The sequence below is a fragment of the Epargyreus clarus genome, unplaced genomic scaffold (genome assembly GCF_041222505.1).
Source record: "Epargyreus clarus isolate Ecla_fem2 unplaced genomic scaffold, WU_Ecla_fem_2.2 ptg000036l, whole genome shotgun sequence".
NCBI classification, from domain to species: Eukaryota; Metazoa; Arthropoda; class Insecta; order Lepidoptera; family Hesperiidae; genus Epargyreus; species Epargyreus clarus.
Window position 1 is genome coordinate 1,624,031 of NW_027332241.1, and position 20,854 is coordinate 1,644,884.

The window sequence follows — 20,854 nt, forward strand, 5'->3', positions numbered from 1 at the left end:
TAGCTCTTATAGTAATCATTATGTGTAGCACATCACTACCTGTCCATGAAGTACAGTATTATCTGTGTGACATTTTAACGTCAACAACACAAAATTACATGGGCGTCGATCTGTCATCAGTGTAAGGCGCTGCTGTGTTCCGGTTTGAAGGGTGTGGTAAGGGAGACAGACTTTTCCGATGCGTTCCAGCTTAGTCCTCAGAGGTAGCGGCGCATCTGTGACCGACCTCAGGTAGGAATATCTAATCCTATCTGAGGTTGATTACAGATGTCCATGGGCGGCAGTAGCCACTTACCATCAGGTGGACTGCATGCTCGTCTGCTACTCTTATATTATAAAAAATAAATATATAAGAAAATAAAGAAATGGAAATAGTATAATAATGTATCTTTTGGGTGTAGATATCTTCGTAAAGGGTACAAGGGACTTCGGCGAGGATCGGCATACATTTTCGAGAAAAGTAATAAAATTTTACCCAACTGCGGAGAGTAATGTTTTTCGAGCATATGTATGTATATAAAATTCTGAAATGTAAATTGCATAAACATATGCTATATATTGAAGCAGTCGGTTGTTTATTGTATTTACACCGAAATTTGACATTTGTAACAATCTCACGTGATAAATGGTGGGGGTAGGGGGTCATTAAAAATCGAATGATATCTCACCAAGATGGGGGGTCGAAAATTTTCAAAATTATCTCAAATTCAAATTCAAATTCAAATATTCAAATATATTTATTTGCAAGAACATGGGTAAGACATAAAATAACAGAAAAGGTATATAAGTTCGCCAAGTTCCACCTGTCTAGGCATGCAAATTTAGAAATTGTGATTACAAATAAATTCACACTAATTCTCACGCAATTCATAGTTAGAATTTAATTCTTATCCCAGGAATTATGAGTATGCTAATGTTTTACAGAGGAAGTGCTCGTTCTAGAGGAAGAGGCGGGTCCGTCTACTTCTGCGAAGCCAGAAGGGTCATCTACTCCCATAGTGCAAGATGACACGATCAGCATAGGTAAGTTACCAATGTCCCTTTAGTCAAAGGCATAGCGTAGTTAAGGAAGGAGTTGTCTAAGTAAAAAGGTATTGGAGGTCAAGGAAAAAAATAGATTGGATACTTTATGATTTTTTTGCCCTATGCGTATAGGGTTGTCCGAAATATTTTGAAAACTTTTAGCGAAAAACAAAACAGGTCGTACAATTTAAAATTTATTTTTCGCCTAACGGTCTAGGCGATAGGGATGGGGGATGAGGGCGATATGTAGTTTACATTACATCCACTCATGGTAATTGACGGCCGTATTGCTTACATCAACAAACACCATTACCACATCCATTACCACAAATAATCTTACTACACCCTTCAAACCAAAATACAGCAGAATTTAACATTAGCTTATTTCATTATAAACAGCCCTATATGCAAACTAATACACAACAGTTTATACCACAAGTCCATTGAAATGTTACAAAATTTGGTTCTAAGTGTGAAAACAATTTGCGCCCCTATTTCAAGATGGCGGCCGTGGGACAAGGGTTGTGACCCCACAAAATAGGATTTAGTTTTACACTAAACCTGACATCCAAAAAATAGATTGCGTCCTCTGACAATTGCAAACCAAATTAAACATTTCATTAGAATATCATTGTTATAAGTAAATTGGTGTGACGGTAGTGCCATTGAACTTCGAAGGGTTATGTAATGATATCCACAGATTCCGACGCGGGGTCAGAGGACGAGCTGCATCGAACGTTGCCTAAATCCTTGAACGTGGCTGGGTTGAGTCGAGCGAGGCACGACGCTCATAGGCGACGATCTGACAGGTATATACAATTATTGGCAAAACGCTTTGAAGGGATTCCAAGAATAATTGTATTTTAGCGGCGGGAGATCTCCCTGTGGGCTAAGAGAGCATGCCCGGACAACGGCCGTGCTCCGACAGTTCCTGTGCCAGCTTGTATATATGCAACATGTTTAGAAAACTTCGATAGCGTGATTCAGAATACTCGTGGCGCCATCTCTTAATGAGTAGCGGGAAGTCGCCACAGTATTTTTGGAATCCCTCCCTTGGAAGGATATATGGATATTCTCCTACAATTGTCAACATTTACAATAAAACATTTTTATTCACTCATTTATCACACTTTCTTTACACAAGACATTGCAAAAATCAGATGACATTTCATAACTTAAAGCAAGATTGAATATTGCAAAAATATAAAAGAAAAAAAAGTATCTAAAAGTGACGTAAATATATCTAATGTAATAACCAGTAATTGTGTAGTCTATACATGAATCAGTGTGACGTGACTGTAACACTATACTATATAATATATTATGTAGTTCATTTTGTAAGCAATATACATTTTCATGTTCATTTGATTTTTTTATTACTTGAAAAACAAAGTAATAAAAAGTTTAGTTCGAAAGTTAAGCTCGAAATGTTATATAGGGTCCAACCAGGCAGGGGTAATTCTACAAAGCAAAGGTCCAAAATAATCTATTCAGGGTGAAATTTTCAAATGGGCCTTCCGGGTCAAGTCCGAAACTATAAGAATTAGCAAAAAGTGCTGAAATTAGTTACGAGGCCGATTTTGATAAAAAAAAACTACATCACTACATTTTTAAATTTTTTTGAAAAAAATACCACCCTGTATTATCACATCATCCGATAGTGTCGCTTGTAGGGATCAAATTCTGGGATGTGATGATAACTGACAAACGAAAGGAATACGGTAATTTTGAAGGAAATACATATTTTTTCATTGATGACATACTAATCCTTAACTCTATCCTTAATTCTTCGATGTTATGACCATTACTTACGGCATCGACTTCAAATCCCAGGCACGCACCTGTTTTTTTTAAAGTTATGTACGTATTAGAAATTGATTATCACTTGTGGAAAACATCGTGAGGAAACCTGCATCCTGAGAGATTTATAAAAAAAAAATCTCAAAGGTATGTGAAGTCTACCAATACGCACTTGTCCAGCGCGGTGGACTATGGCCTAATCCTTCTCATTCTGAGAGGACACCCGTGTCCAGCAGTGGGACAGTAATGGGTTGATGATGATGATGATGATTTCTGATATATCAATACTGTTTTCAGGTACTTTTGGAGTGCGCTAACAGTGGCGGTTGTGTACGCCCTACCCGTAGTACAATTACTGTTTACTTATCAGAGGGTGAGTAGTGATCTTAATAAAATAAATTTTATGTAAAAAAATGTATGCTTTATGTTTTTAAAAATAAACTTTTTAGTTTCATAATTTTCTTTTTCACATTATCTTTAGAAAACCCTTTTATTTGATACCCATAACATGGGGTATATAATAATTTGTTGCTTTGGGCCGTTCGCCATATTGGATTTACAATGACGTCACAAATCTTTTTGTAATACACCACGTAATAACCTATTGGAAGATGTACGAGTTTAATTTTTACATTTTTGTATAGCGAATATTCACAACAAATAGTGTCGTGATATATAATAAATTCCAAAGACATAAAGAATTAGGATATCATTCAAATGAACATAATCAATAAAAATATATTATGGACAGCTGGTGTCCTTGGAAGTTCTCTCTAGCTCCCTTTACTTATTTTTCTATCTCTATTTCTATCTTCTTTTGTGTCTTTTTTACTATAATAAAAAGAGAAAAAGAGTACTTTTCTTTTTACAGAAAGAAAAAAGAGATCTTAATCTATCTCATTTTGTCTACCCCTATATCTCTTTCTCAAGAGAATAGAAATATTCGTCTATCTCTTTTCTGTTTTTGTCTATCTCTCTCTTTCTACGCTTTTTTGCTACGCTTTCTACACTCACAGCCGCACACTAGGATTCCCTGTATCGTGGGTGCCATGGACACACACAAATACCCAGACCCAGAATAGATATCTAAATTCATCATTCAAATGTGTGGCCGGGAATCGAATCCGGAATCCTTTGCGCGTCAGACCGGTATGGTGACCGCTCCGTCACGCGGGTCGTCAAATGCGGAGTTTTCTATTACGATTTTAGAGTTTCTATGTTTACTTCTCCTTTCTAGATGGTCTTCCAAACCGGTGACCAGGATGTATGCTACTACAACTTCCTCTGCGCCCATCCCTTGGGTCCTCTGTCAGACTTCAACCACGTGTACTCCAACATCGGCTACGTGGTCCTCGGGCTGGTGTTCATGCTGCAGACCAGGTGTCGGCAGCTGAATGGCCACCGGCATCAGGTGGGGCAGTAGTAGTAGTAGGATCAGTAATAATACTAGTAGTAGTAGTAGTAGTAGTAGTAGTAGTAGTAATAGTAGAAGTATGAAGGTGGTAGAACCCTTTGTGTTTCGACTCCGGCACCACCACACTTATTTCTGCCTCATAACAGCAGTGTTATGGTTTGAAGGATGTGGTAAGGGAGACATACTTTTCCGAGGCGTTCCAACTTAGTCCTCAGGGGTAGCGGCGCATCTGAGGCCGACCTCAAGTAATAATCTAATCCTGTCTGGGGTTGATTACAGATCCGTACGGCAGTAGCCACTTACCATCAGGACTGCATGCTCGTCTGCTACTCCTATATTAATAAAAAAAATGTAAAATTATTATAAATTTTCACAGGACTTGGGCATACCTCAACATCATGGGTTGTTCTACTCTATGGGGCTGGCTTTGGTCATGGAGGGGGTTCTGTCGGCCTGTTACCATCTGTGTCCAAATAAAATGAACTTCCAATTTGGTGAGTATATTAAACACACGTTTATATGCATTTTATTTTAACAATGTTCAAAAAAGGAGGTATGCAACTGCTATATATGTATATACATGTATACAGGGTGAATTTTTCAAATTGCCTTCAGGACCAAATCCGAAACTATATAACATTAGCGAAAAATGCTGAAAGGCCGACGACGACGATGACGAGGCCGATTTTGACAAAAACTAAAACTGCATCTTTAGTTTTTTAAAATATCTTTATCCTTAGCCGGGAGTCGAAAGAGTTCATTTTGAAAAAAAATACACCCTCTATATTATTCCACTATCTTATAGTGTTGCTTATAAGAATCACATTTGAAAAATTCACCTTGTATAGGGTGAATTTCGCAAATTGCCGGAAATCGAACGAGTTCATTTTGAAAAAAAAAAAAACATCCTGTATATTATTCCTCTATCTGATAGTGTTGATTATGAGGGTCAAATTCTGGGAAGTAATGTTATGTGACAAATTAATGGAAAAGGATTTTTTTAAAGAAAAAACATATTTTTTTCATACAAATTCGGAAAGGTCCGCCCCGGGCCCATAATCCTGGGGGCCCAAACGCAGTCGCTAAAAAAGAACAATCGGTGAAATATGTATAAATCAGTGAAAAAAAGGTCGCCGGTATCATGCGTATTTTACGGCGAATAAGTCAATGACATATTTGTAACTAGTTTATGTCCGCGGCTTCGCCCGCGTTTAAAAGAAAATAATATAAAGTACTAACATACATAAAACTAAAAATTCGTACCTTCAACTTTGCTAAAGATCGTCACTTGATCAAATGCATAGTTTACGATTCAATCCTTACTAATATCCATAAAAATAATCGACGTTTTGGATCCAAAAGATCGATTCTCCGATTAATCAATCTTGGATCGCCATCCCTAGTTCCCGTGGGATTTCCGGGATAAAAACCATCCTATGTCCTTTCTCGGGTCTCAGACTATCTTTATACAAAATTTCATTAATTTCATTAAAATCTGTTCAGTTGCTTGGGCATGAAGAAGAGACAACCAGACAGACAGACAGACAGACAGACAGACAGACAGACAGACAGAGTTACTTTCGGATTTATAATATTAGTAAGGATTTTGTAAAATGAAATCAACTTTTTGTCACTGGGGGCCTCCATTTAACTTTCCGCCTCGGGCCTCCGATAACTTCAGTCCGCCACTGGGTTTGAAGGGTTCCTGCCGATGTTGTCACTGTATGAGCAAGTGATATTCTTTTTGCATACTCATATAACTTAGAAAGATCGGAGGTGTCTGACCAGGGTTTGAATTTCGGATCTCCCAATTGAAAGAATAAGATTTTACCAATATCATATTAAGAAAAAATTGCCACGATTCTTACGTAATGAATGGACGCCAAAAGACCGATAGATTTCTAATCTCATTCACGTATGAATTTATATGGCCCTCTGGGCTTCTAATGTCATTAATGTATGAAACTCTATTGCCAACTAGGTTTCTGATATCATTCACGTATGAAACTCTATTGCCAACTAGGTTTCTAATCTCATTCACGTATGAAAATCTATTGCCAACTAGGTTTCTAATCTCATTCACGTATGAAAATCTATTGCCAACTAGGTTTCTGATCTAATTCACGTATGAAGCTCTATTGCCAACTAGGTTTCTAATATCATTCACGTATAAAACTCTATTGCCAACTAGGTTTCTAATATCATTCACGTATGAAACTCTATTGCCGACTAGGTTTCTATATCATTCACGTATAAAACTCTATTGCCAACCAAGTTTCTGATTTCATTCACGTATAAAACTCTATTGCCAACTAGGTTTCTAATATCATTCACGTATGAAACTCTATTGCCGACTAGGTTTCTATATCATTCACGTATAAAACTCTATTGCCAACCAAGTTTCTGATTTCATTCACGTATGAAACTCTATTGCCAACTAGGTTTCTAATATCATTCTTGTATGAAACTCTATTGCCAACTAGGTTTCTAATATCATTCACGTATGAAACTCTATTGCCAACCAAGTTTCTGATTTCATTCACGTATGAAACTCTATTGCCAACTAGGTTTCTAATATCATTCTTGTATGAAACTCTATTGCCAACTAGGTTTCTAATCTCATTCACGTATGAAACTCTATTGCTAACTAGGTTTCTAATATCATTCACGTATGAAACTCTATTGCCAACTAGGTTTCTAATATCATTCACGTATAAAACTCTATTGCCAACTAGGTTTCTAATATCATTCACGTATGAAACTATTGCTAACTAGGTTTCCAATATCATTCACGTATAAAACTCTATTGCCAACCAAGTTTCTAATATCATTCACGTATGAAACTATTGCTAACTAGGTTTCCAATATCATTCACGTATAAAACTCTATTGCCAACCAAGTTTCTGATTTCATTCACGTATGAAACTCTATTGCCAACTAGGTTTCTGATCTAATTCACGTATGAAGCTCTATTGCCAACTAGGTTTCTAATATCATTCACGTATAAAACTCTATTGCCAACTAGGTTTCTGATATCATTCACGTATGAAACTCTATTGCCAACTAGGTTTCTAATCTCATTCACGTATGAAAATCTATTGCCAACTAGGTTTCTAATCTCATTCACGTATGAAAATCTATTGCCAACTAGGTTTCTGATCTAATTCACGTATGAAGCTCTATTGCCAACTAGGTTTCTAATATCATTCACGTATAAAACTCTATTGCCAACTAGGTTTCTAATATCATTCACGTATGAAACTCTATTGCCGACTAGAGGTGAGATATACTAGGTAAAATGCGTACTGAGTCTTAGAAGTACGCGTCCGCCTAAAGACTTATTCCAAAAACTAGGTCCACGAGTATTTAGGCGTCTCTAGTTTAATGACGTTTCCATAACTAGCGTATAGCTATACTTCTGATCTAGTAATGGATTATTATTACGATTTATGAATTATTAACGTCAAATTAAGCAAAGTTCATAAACGTTTTCGTTTTAAAATATTTTAAATTAAATCGTATTGAAAAATTGAATCAATTAAATGTCAGTTATTTATATACCAAATTATTTTCAAATAACTTAATATTTTACAATTTATTTGATCACAAAACACTGAATGAGGTTTAAAAACGCATAACTAATAAATCGACTTACAAGCATCAAGTGCCGCGAACCGAACTTCTCCAAGATCCGACGCATGTCACTGGAACCGACCGACCGAGCTTGTGAGTGTGCGAGTCACAAACCCGCAACTAGGCGAGACGCCTAAATACTCGAGACGCGTTTACGCGGTGAACACTTATAAGTCTTTACGCGTCCAATCAAAAATCTATTCCAAAAACTTATTCCAGTATATACGTCTCACCTCTAACTTATTCCAAAAACGAGGTCCACGAGTATTAAGGCGTCTCGAGTTTAATGACGTCTCCACAACTAGCGTATAGTTATACTCTTAACATCGAGATCTAGTAATGAGGTATTATACGATTTATGGATTATTAACGTCTATTAAGCTGAGTACATAAACGTTTTCGTTTTAAAATACTTTAAATTAAATAGTATTAAAAACTTTAATCAATTAAAAATCAGTTCTTTACATATCAAATTATTTACAAATTACTCAATATTTTACAATTTACTTCAAAAACAAAACATCCATCCACGAATAAATTAAAAGACAGTTGTTTATTATAATGGTACAAAAGTCACTTTAAAACTTATAACGTAAACAATAAGCACCATTCCTGTGAGGTATCTTAACGTACTGATTTAAAAACTAAATATTCCGAAATATATACATTGTTTTGGTAAGTAACTAGTGAGTAAACAAACTCTTTACAAAGTAATAGTGATTCTAAATGTATAGACATTAGGTTTAAAAACGCGTAACAAATAAATCAACTTACAAACATCAAGTGCCGCGAACCGAACTTCTCCGAGTTCCCGCGAATGTCACTGGAACCGACCGACCGAGCTTGCGAGTGTGCGAGTCACAAACCCGCAACTATATAGGCGAGACGCCTAAATACTCGAGACGCGTTTACGTGGTGAGCACGGAATAAGTCTTTACGCGTCCAGTCAAAAACTTGTTCCAAAAACCTATTCCAGTATATACGTCTCACCTCTATTGCCGACTAGGTTTCTATATCATTCACGTATAAAACTCTATTGCCAACCAAGTTTCTGATTTCATTCACGTATAAAACTCTATTGCCAACTAGGTTTCTAATATCATTCACGTATAAAACTCTATTGCCAACCAAGTTTCTGATTTCATTCACGTATGAAACTCTATTGCCAACTAGGTTTCTGATCTAATTCACGTATGAAGCTCTATTGCCAACTAGGTTTCTAATATCATTCACGTATAAAACTCTATTGCCAACTAGGTTTCTGATATCATTCACGTATGAAACTCTATTGCCAACTAGGTTTCTAATCTCATTCACGTATGAAAATCTATTGCCAACTAGGTTTCTAATCTCATTCACGTATGAAAATCTATTGCCAACTAGGTTTCTGATCTAATTCACGTATGAAGCTCTATTGCCAACTAGGTTTCTAATATCATTCACGTATAAAACTCTATTGCCAACTAGGTTTCTAATATCATTCACGTATGAAACTCTATTGCCGACTAGAGGTGAGATATACTAGGTAAAATGCGTACTGAGTCTTAGAAGTACGCGTCCGCCTAAAGACTTATTCCAAAAACTAGGTCCACGAGTATTTAGGCGTCTCTAGTTTAATGACGTTTCCATAACTAGCGTATAGCTATACTTCTGATCTAGTAATGGATTATTATTACGATTTATGAATTATTAACGTCAAATTAAGCAAAGTTCATAAACGTTTTCGTTTTAAAATATTTTAAATTAAATCGTATTGAAAAATTGAATCAATTAAATGTCAGTTATTTATATACCAAATTATTTTCAAATAACTTAATATTTTACAATTTATTTGATCACAAAACACTGAATGAGGTTTAAAAACGCATAACTAATAAATCGACTTACAAGCATCAAGTGCCGCGAACCGAACTTCTCCAAGATCCGACGCATGTCACTGGAACCGACCGACCGAGCTTGTGAGTGTGCGAGTCACAAACCCGCAACTAGGCGAGACGCCTAAATACTCGAGACGCGTTTACGCGGTGAACACTTATAAGTCTTTACGCGTCCAATCAAAAATCTATTCCAAAAACTTATTCCAGTATATACGTCTCACCTCTAACTTATTCCAAAAACGAGGTCCACGAGTATTAAGGCGTCTCGAGTTTAATGACGTCTCCACAACTAGCGTATAGTTATACTCTTAACATCGAGATCTAGTAATGAGGTATTATACGATTTATGGATTATTAACGTCTATTAAGCTGAGTACATAAACGTTTTCGTTTTAAAATACTTTAAATTAAATAGTATTAAAAACTTTAATCAATTAAAAATCAGTTCTTTACATATCAAATTATTTACAAATTACTCAATATTTTACAATTTACTTCAAAAACAAAACATCCATCCACGAATAAATTAAAAGACAGTTGTTTATTATAATGGTACAAAAGTCACTTTAAAACTTATAACGTAAACAATAAGCACCATTCCTGTGAGGTATCTTAACGTACTGATTTAAAAACTAAATATTCCGAAATATATACATTGTTTTGGTAAGTAACTAGTGAGTAAACAAACTCTTTACAAAGTAATAGTGATTCTAAATGTATAGACATTAGGTTTAAAAACGCGTAACAAATAAATCAACTTACAAACATCAAGTGCCGCGAACCGAACTTCTCCGAGTTCCCGCGAATGTCACTGGAACCGACCGACCGAGCTTGCGAGTGTGCGAGTCACAAACCCGCAACTATATAGGCGAGACGCCTAAATACTCGAGACGCGTTTACGTGGTGAGCACGGAATAAGTCTTTACGCGTCCAGTCAAAAACTTGTTCCAAAAACCTATTCCAGTATATACGTCTCACCTCTATTGCCGACTAGGTTTCTATATCATTCACGTATAAAACTCTATTGCCAACCAAGTTTCTGATTTCATTCACGTATAAAACTCTATTGCCAACTAGGTTTCTAATATCATTCACGTATGAAACTCTATTGCCGACTAGGTTTCTATATCATTCACGTATAAAACTCTATTGCCAACCAAGTTTCTGATTTCATTCACGTATGAAACTCTATTGCCAACTAGGTTTCTAATATCATTCTTGTATGAAACTCTATTGCCAACTAGGTTTCTAATCTCATTCACGTATGAAACTCTATTGCTAACTAGGTTTCTAATATCATTCACGTATGAAACTCTATTGCCAACTAGGTTTCTAATATCATTCACGTATAAAACTCTATTGCCAACTAGGTTTCTAATATCATTCACGTATGAAACTATTGCTAACTAGGTTTCCAATATCATTCACGTATAAAACTCTATTGCCAACCAAGTTTCTGATTTCATTCACGTATGAAACTCTATTGCCAACTAGGTTTCTGATCTAATTCACGTATGAAGCTCTATTGCCAACTAGGTTTCTAATATCATTCACGTATAAAACTCTATTGCCAACTAGGTTTCTAATATCATTCACGTATGAAACTCTATTGCCGACTAGGTTTCTATATCATTCACGTATAAAACTCTATTGCCAACCAAGTTTCTGATTTCATTCACGTATAAAACTCTATTGCCAACTAGGTTTCTAATATCATTCACGTATGAAACTCTATTGCCGACTAGGTTTCTATATCATTCACGTATAAAACTCTATTGCCAACCAAGTTTCTGATTTCATTCACGTATGAAACTCTATTGCCAACTAGGTTTCTAATATCATTCTTGTATGAAACTCTATTGCCAACTAGGTTTCTAATATCATTCTTGTATGAAACTCTATTGCCAACTAGGTTTCTAATATCATTCACGTATGAAACTCTATTGCCAACCAAGTTTCTGATTTCATTCACGTATGAAACTCTATTGCCAACTAGGTTTCTAATATCATTCTTGTATGAAACTCTATTGCCAACTAGGTTTCTAATCTCATTCACGTATGAAACTCTATTGCTAACTAGGTTTCTAATATCATTCACGTATGAAACTCTATTGCCAACTAGGTTTCTAATATCATTCACGTATAAAACTCTATTGCCAACTAGGTTTCTAATATCATTCACGTATGAAACTATTGCTAACTAGGTTTCCAATATCATTCACGTATAAAACTCTATTGCCAACCAAGTTTCTGATTTCATTCACGTATGAAACTCTATTGCCAACTAGGTTTCTGATCTAATTCACGTATGAAGCTCTATTGCCAACTAGGTTTCTAATATCATTCACGTATAAAACTCTATTGCCAACTAGGTTTCTAATATCATTCACGTATGAAACTCTATTGCCGACTAGGTTTCTATATCATTCACGTATAAAACTCTATTGCCAACTAGGTTTCTAATGTGATTCACGTTTGAATCTATATTGCCAACTAGGTTTCTAATGTCATTCACGTTTGAATCTATATTGCCAACTAGGTTTCTAATATCATTCACGTATGAAACTCTATTGCCAACTAGGTTTCTAATATCATTCACGTATGAAACTCTATTGCCAACTAGGTTTCTGATCTAATTCACGTATGAAACGCTATTGCCAACTAGGTTTCTAATATCATTCACGTATAAAACTCTATTGCCAACTAGGTTTCTAATATCATTCACGTATGAAACTATTGCTAACTAGGTTTCTAATATCATTCATGTACAAAACTCTATTGCCAACCAAGTTTCTGATTTCATTCACGTATGAAACTCTATTGCCAACTAGGTTTCTAATATCATTCTTGTATGAAACTCTATTGCCAACTAGGTTTCTAATATCATTCACGTATGAAACTCTATTGCCAACTAGGTTTCTAATATCATTCACGTATAAAACTCTATTGCCAACCAAGTTTCTGATTTCATTCACGTATAAAACTCTATTGCCAACCAAGTTTCTGATTTCATTCACGTATGAAACTCTATTGCCAACTAGGTTTCTAATATCATTCTTGTATGAAACTATTGCCAACTAGGTTTCTAATATCATTCACGTATGAAACTATTGCTAACTAGGTTTCTAATATCATTCACGTATAAAACTCTATTGCCAACTAGGTTTCTAATATCATTCACGTATAAAACTCTATTGCCAACCAAGTTTCTGATTTCATTCACGTATAAAACTCTATTGCCAACTAGGTTTCTAATATCATTCACGTATAAAACTCTATTGCCAACTAGGTTTCTAATATCATTCACGTATGAGACTATTGCCAACTAGGTTTCTAATATCATTCACGTATGAAACTATTGCTAACTAGGTTTCTAATATCATTCACGTATAAAACTCTATTGCCAACTAGGTTTCTAATATCATTCACGTATAAAACTCTATTGCCAACCAAGTTTCTGATTTTATTCACGTATAAAACTCTATTGCCAACCAAGTTTCTGATTTCATTCACGTATGAAACTCTATTGCCAACTAGGTTTCTAATATCATTCTTGTATGAAACTCTATTGCCAACTAGGTTTCTAATATCATTCACGTATGAAACTCTATTGCCAACCAAGTTTCTGATTTCATTCACGTATGAAACTCTATTGCCAACTAGGTTTCTAATATCATTCTTGTATGAAACTCTATTGCCAACTAGGTTTCTAATCTCATTCACGTATGAAACTCTATTGCTAACTAGGTTTCTAATATCATTCACGTATGAAACTCTATTGCCAACTAGGTTTCTAATATCATTCACGTATAAAACTCTATTGCCAACTAGGTTTCTAATATCATTCACGTATGAAACTATTGCTAACTAGGTTTCCAATATCATTCACGTATAAAACTCTATTGCCAACCAAGTTTCTGATTTCATTCACGTATGAAACTCTATTGCCAACTAGGTTTCTGATCTAATTCACGTATGAAGCTCTATTGCCAACTAGGTTTCTAATATCATTCACGTATAAAACTCTATTGCCAACTAGGTTTCTAATATCATTCACGTATGAAACTCTATTGCCGACTAGGTTTCTATATCATTCACGTATAAAACTCTATTGCCAACTAGGTTTCTAATGTGATTCACGTTTGAATCTATATTGCCAACTAGGTTTCTAATGTCATTCACGTTTGAATCTATATTGCCAACTAGGTTTCTAATATCATTCACGTATGAAACTCTATTGCCAACTAGGTTTCTAATATCATTCACGTATGAAACTCTATTGCCAACTAGGTTTCTGATCTAATTCACGTATGAAACGCTATTGCCAACTAGGTTTCTAATATCATTCACGTATAAAACTCTATTGCCAACTAGGTTTCTAATATCATTCACGTATGAAACTATTGCTAACTAGGTTTCTAATATCATTCATGTACAAAACTCTATTGCCAACCAAGTTTCTGATTTCATTCACGTATGAAACTCTATTGCCAACTAGGTTTCTAATATCATTCTTGTATGAAACTCTATTGCCAACTAGGTTTCTAATATCATTCACGTATGAAACTCTATTGCCAACTAGGTTTCTAATATCATTCACGTATAAAACTCTATTGCCAACCAAGTTTCTGATTTCATTCACGTATAAAACTCTATTGCCAACCAAGTTTCTGATTTCATTCACGTATGAAACTCTATTGCCAACTAGGTTTCTAATATCATTCTTGTATGAAACTATTGCCAACTAGGTTTCTAATATCATTCACGTATGAAACTATTGCTAACTAGGTTTCTAATATCATTCACGTATAAAACTCTATTGCCAACTAGGTTTCTAATATCATTCACGTATAAAACTCTATTGCCAACCAAGTTTCTGATTTCATTCACGTATAAAACTCTATTGCCAACTAGGTTTCTAATATCATTCACGTATAAAACTCTATTGCCAACTAGGTTTCTAATATCATTCACGTATGAGACTATTGCCAACTAGGTTTCTAATATCATTCACGTATGAAACTATTGCTAACTAGGTTTCTAATATCATTCACGTATAAAACTCTATTGCCAACTAGGTTTCTAATATCATTCACGTATAAAACTCTATTGCCAACCAAGTTTCTGATTTTATTCACGTATAAAACTCTATTGCCAACCAAGTTTCTGATTTCATTCACGTATGAAACTCTATTGCCAACTAGGTTTCTAATATCATTCTTGTATGAAACTCTATTGCCAACTAGGTTTCTAATCTCATTTACGTATGAAACTATTGCCAACTAGGTTTCTATATCATTCACGTATGAAACGTGAAACGTATCCCATCGTGAGGAAACCTGCATACCTGAGAGATTTATAAAAAAAAAAAAAATCTTAAGGGTATGTGAAGTCTACCAATACGCACTTGGCCAGCGCGGTGGACTATGGCCTAATCCTTCTCATTCTGAGAGGAGACCCGTGCCCAGCAGTGGGACAGTAATGGGTTGATGATGATGATGATGAAACTCTATTGCCAACTAGGTTTCTAATATCATTCACGTATAAAACTCTATTGCCAACTAGGTTTCTAATCTCATTTACGTATGAAACTCTATTGCCAACTAGGTTTCTATATCATTCACGTATGAAACTATTGCCAACTAGGTTTCTAATATCATTCACGTATGAAACTATTGCTAACTAGGTTTCTAATATCATACTCGTATGAAACTCTATTGCCAACTAGGTTTCTAATATCATTCACGTATAAAACTCTATTGCCAACCAAGTTTCTGATTTCATTCACGTATGAAACTCTATTGCCAACTAGGTTTCTAATATCATTCACGTATGAAACTCTATTGCTAACTAGGTTTCTAATATCATTCACGTATGAAACTCTATTGCCATTATTGCCAACTAGGTTTCTAATCTCATTTCGTATGAATTTCTATTGCCAACTGGGCTTCTAATCTAAATCACATATGTTATTGCCACCAGACTCATCGTTCATGTACGTGATCGCGGTGCTGGTGATGGTGAAGCTGTACCAGAACCGGCACCCGGACGTCAACGCGAGCGCGCACGCCACCTTCATGCTGATCGCCGTCGTCATGGCCATCGGTGAGTTTGTTTGTTTGTGTACTACCAACAGACCCAAGCTGTACCAGAACCGGCACCCGGACGTCAACGCGAGCGTTGTATAGTTAGTTGTATACGTCAGTTGTATTTTGAAGGTGGTAGAACCCTTTGTGGTTCGACTCCGGGGGCACCACCGCTACACCTATTTAAACCTCATAACAGCTCGCGTGCTTAAAGGTAAAAGGGCCTATAGCTAAAGGTTAATAGGGATTTATGCTGAAAGGGCACATAAAATTTTTTTTTTTGCCATTCGGTTTGAAATTATCTGAAACGTAAAAATTTTTTACGTTTCAGATAATTTCAAACCGAACTAAAAATTTTTTACGTTTCAGATAATTTCAAACCGAATGGCAAAAAAAAAAAAATTAAGCACGCGAGCTGTGTTAAACGCTGCTGTGTTTTGGTTTGAAGGGTGTAGGAAGAAGGGTGTAGTAGATGAATTTATTCAGAATGTTTGTTCCAGGTCTCATCGGTATAATGTATCCGAGTATCTACTTTTACGTGCTATTCACCATTCTACATCTGACTGTATGTTTTGTGTTGGCGCTGAAGATTTATTACGTCGGCCGTTTCAAAATGGGTAAGATTATGTGCTCATTATATAATGCTTTAGAATTTTTAACACACTTTTTATTAGCTCGATTCCCGGATAGGGGAAAAGATATTTAAAAAAAAAAACGAATGATGCATGTAGAGTTCCTTACTCAACGTCGGGATAGTAGTATCACTTAAACCCCCATTTGGCTCGCTGACGCACCAACTCGCCCGTCCTCACCGACGGTCTAGCATGACTGCCCCCACACAGTCCGCTCTCATTCCGTGTTGTATGCGCTCGAGACAAACTACCCACAAGGTGATAAACTACAATGCAGTTTTAGTTTTTATCACTATCGGTCTCGTAACTCCTTTCAGAATTTTCGGTAGTCCTTATAGTTTCGGATGTCGCTCTGAAGGCCCTCGATGTTATGACTTGTGTATAGTCCTTAAGGATTATACATAAGTCAATATGTTATATATAATCCTTAAGGATTAGTATATAAATGTATGAAAAAATATGTATTTTCTTCAAAATTTTCCATTTCCCTTAATTTGTGATTTATTATTACTATCCAGAATTTGATCCTTATGAACTCGTTCGATTCCCGGCTAGGCAAATGGATATTTAAAAAAAGTAATGTTACAGTTTTTAGTTTTTATCAAAATCGGCCTTGTAACTCCTTTTAGCGTTTTTCGCTAATCCTTATAGTTCCGGATTTGGCCCTTAAGGCCTATTTGAAAAATTCACCCTGTATATACAAGCCGGGATTTGAGACTGTCGCTCCCCGGGCCTGATCACCTAGCAAATAGGGAGATCTCCCTTTGCCAAACTTACAGTTTCGGATTTGGTCTTGAAGGCCCATTTGAAAAATTCACCCTGTATATTTTTGTATATTTAATATATGTTAATAGAAAGAGCAGTGGTCCCCCGCGCGTGGTCGGCGCTCCGGCAGCAGGGCTGGCGCGCCTTCCGCCCCCACTACACAGCCAGGGCTGTGCTGCTGGCGGTGGCCACCCTCGCCAACTGGATCGTGGCTGGTTATGGGTCAGTAGCAAGCACTGTCTTTGTTTTTTTAGACGATTTAACATTAGTCTATTTTGTGTGGTTGGCCGGAATCTATGAACAGTTGTACGAGTGTGTGTGTCCATGTAGGTGTGTGTGTATGCGTGTTTGTTTAACTTTTTTTATAATATAGCAGTAGCAGACGAGTAGGTAGTCCACCTGATGGTAAGTGGCTACTGCCGCCCATGGACATCTGTAATCAACCCCAGATAGGATTAGATATTCCCACCTGAGGTCGGCCACAGATGCGCTACACCTGAGGACTAAGCTGGAACGCCTCGGAAAAGTCTGTCTCCCTTACCACACCCTTCAAACCGGAACACAGCAGCGCCTAACACTGCTGTTATTAGGTAGAAATAGGTATGGCGGTGGTGCTGCCGGAGTCGAACCACAAAGGGTTCTACCACCTTCAAGTGAAGTGAGGTAAGGGAAGTAAGCCTATGTCGCTCCCACAATTTAGAAGAAATCAAGGACATCTCATATATTAAAATCTGTCAAGCAGTTGTGCTGCAGCGTGTGCCAAAGAATGAGATACACGTGACGCTTAGAAAACCAGGATAAGGCAGTTATTAAAAAGGTGTAGCGGTGGTGCCCCGAAGTCAACTTTGAAGAGTTCTATAGACTGCGCTAAACTGCTAGTCCGCTCTGAATATAGAAACGAGTCGTGTTGCAACAACAAATTGTATATATCAGCGGGACGAAGATAGCGCGACCCCCCGTCACCCTCCGCTGCTCTCGCCCGCGGGCACATAGCACAGGTAATGTGCCCTTACGTTACGGAGTATATGCTAACTAAACCTACGCGCAACAACTTCAGAGCGGACTAGGAGTTTGGCGCGGAATCTAGCATCTTTAATCTACTCAACTAGTTATATTTCAGGCTATACGAGCACAAGACAGATTTCGCCCGCCACCTCCTGGTCATCCTGATGGGCAACGCGATCCTCTACACCCTCGGCTACGTGTGCATGAAGCTGTTCCACCGCGAGCGGCTCCCCGCCCCCGCGCTGCTGTACCTGGCCCTGGCCCACGCCGCCTGGGCACTGGCGGCGCACCTGTTCCTGGCGTCCAGGACCAAGTGGTCGGTGAGTAGCCCGGCACAGTCCACAGCGACCCCCGCCCCCGCGCTGCTGTACCTGGCCCTGGCCCACGCCGCCTGGGCACTGGCGGCGCACCTGTTCCTGGCGTCCAGGACCAAGTGGTCGGTGAGTAGCCCGGCACAGTCCACAGCGACCCCCGCCCCCGCGCTGCTGTACCTGGCCCTGGCCCACGCCGCCTGGGCACTGGCGGCGCACCTGTTCCTGGCGTCCAGGACCAAGTGGTCGGTGAGTAGCCCGGCACAGTCCACAGCGACCCCCGCCCCCGCGCTGCTGTACCTGGCCCTGGCCCACGCCGCCTGGGCACTGGCGGCGCACCTGTTCCTGGCGTCCAGGACCAAGTGGTCGGTGAGTAGCCCGGCACAGTCCACAGCGACCCCCGCCCCCGCGCTGCTGTACCTGGCCCTGGCCCACGCCGCCTGGGCACTGGCGGCGCACCTGTTCCTGGCGTCCAGGACCAAGTGGTCGGTGAGTAGCCCGGCACAGTCCACAGCGACCCCCGCCCCCGCGCTGCTGTACCCGGCCCTGGCCCGGAGTAGGGAGTAGTGGCCCGGAGAGGCCCTGAGTAGCCCGGCACAAAATGGTACACAATATAGCTCATCGCTCTACAGGGCAGTAAGAGCTGGGTTTATTGAGAATATGAAAAATGTTAATCACCAGTCTACCCTAGCTTTTGCCATTATTAAAAATAGTTCAACCATTTACCTATCAAAATACGGCGGAATCTATAATTATTTAAATTAAAAGAATGACCCGTTGCCTACTCAGTCATACTCAAAAATGGTCCACATTTCCTCTCACTACCCCGATGTCCAATTCTCGCCTGCCCCAATGCCCGATCCAATTCACTCCTACCTACCCATTATTAAGATAAAATCGTATTTTTAGGAATTTGAAAATTCCCATTCCAATCCACCCCTATCTACCCAATATTCCATCCATCAGCCTTTACTGGTCCACTACTGGACATGGGCCTCCCCTAGTCTGCGCCACTCCGACCGGTCTTGAGCCGTCTGCATCCAGCGGTTACCTGCCGTCCGCCTCAGGTCATCAGTCCATCTGGTCGGGGGACGTCCTGTACTCCTTTTGCCGAGACGTGGTCTCCATTCGAGGACCTTTCTACCCCATCGGTTGTCTGTCCTACGAACTTTGTGGCCAGCCCATTGCCACTTCAGCTTGCTTATTTTGAGAGCTATGTCGGTAACTTTCGTTCGCCTTCAATTTCCTCGTTACGAATTCTATCTCGTCGGGAAATACCGAGCATAGCTCTCTCCATAGCTCGCTGAGCGACTTTGAGTCTTCGTATGAGGCTCATAGTGAAAGACCACGTCTCGGCACCGTACGTCATCACTGGCAACACACACCTACCCAATATTAAAATGTCTAAAATCAATCTACACCGTTGCACCCAGACGCCGCCAGCGGTATCTCGGTCACACAACGCAGCGTGCTCCGCTCTCCGTGTGCTGGACACACATGATCTGTGGCATTTAGCCTCCGCGGCCGCCATCTTCCTCTCCTTCAACGCGTTGCTCGTGGTCGACGATCCGCTGATGCGAACACCGAGGGAGGAGATACCTGTGTTTTAACATGTCACATGTTTGGTGTTATGGTTCAACATGTCACATGTTCGGTTCAACAGAACATGTCACATGTTTGGTGTCTACATGCCGCGACATGTCGTGACATGTCGCGGGTTTCCAACCATAGAGATGTATACATTATACCCAGGAGACAGAAAATCGTAGTAAGTTTTCGTTACTTGAAATATTTTTTCATTGTTTTCCTAATAAATAGTAAATTGATTATTATGATCTATTGAAAGATAACCTTTATTGAAAGATAAGTATTGACAGATTTAGAAATGAATGACGTAATAAAGAGCATTTTCATATAATCTTATGGTTTGAAGCCTGCGCTATTTAACTGATATTGAGCCGGACGGCGTTTATATGTATAGTCATGGTAAGTTTTAAGCAAAATAGGTTATGATATGTATATCTGCAAAAATCGTATTAAAATTATGTTTTTAATGAAAATATTGCAAGCGATATAATTTGACAAAAGAACTGTTCGATATACAGGTTTAAACATGTAGCTTTTGACTTAAAACCTGTCGGTAAACATGTCACATGCAATTTGAAACATGTTGCATTGACAAATACTCGTAGTTGATTGGTAGAGTATGTTTAAACATATCACATGTGAATGAAGATCTAATTTGTAAATTGTCACAATATTTGAACTATCATGTTACTAAAGAATGAATGACAAATGACATGTATTT

At 38.2% G+C, this 20,854-nt stretch overlaps 1 protein-coding gene across 1 annotated transcript in view; it reads left to right on the plus strand.

The window, feature by feature from the left end:
• Positions 1-20,227, plus strand: part of Sir-1 (sid-1-related gene1) — a 29,611-nt gene extending 9,384 nt beyond the window's left edge. The window contains exons 11-20 of the mRNA XM_073092501.1: positions 925-1,023; positions 1,724-1,832; positions 3,121-3,196; positions 4,061-4,234; positions 4,614-4,731; positions 15,730-15,852; positions 16,334-16,450; positions 17,320-17,452; positions 18,351-19,035; positions 19,980-20,227. Of these exons, the coding sequence (XP_072948602.1) occupies positions 925-1,023; positions 1,724-1,832; positions 3,121-3,196; positions 4,061-4,234; positions 4,614-4,731; positions 15,730-15,852; positions 16,334-16,450; positions 17,320-17,452; positions 18,351-19,035; positions 19,980-20,156 (1,811 nt within the window). The 3' untranslated portion in view covers positions 20,157-20,227. The remainder of the gene's footprint in view (positions 1-924; positions 1,024-1,723; positions 1,833-3,120; positions 3,197-4,060; positions 4,235-4,613; positions 4,732-15,729; positions 15,853-16,333; positions 16,451-17,319; positions 17,453-18,350; positions 19,036-19,979) is intronic.
• The last annotated feature ends 627 nt before the right edge of the window (positions 20,228-20,854 follow it).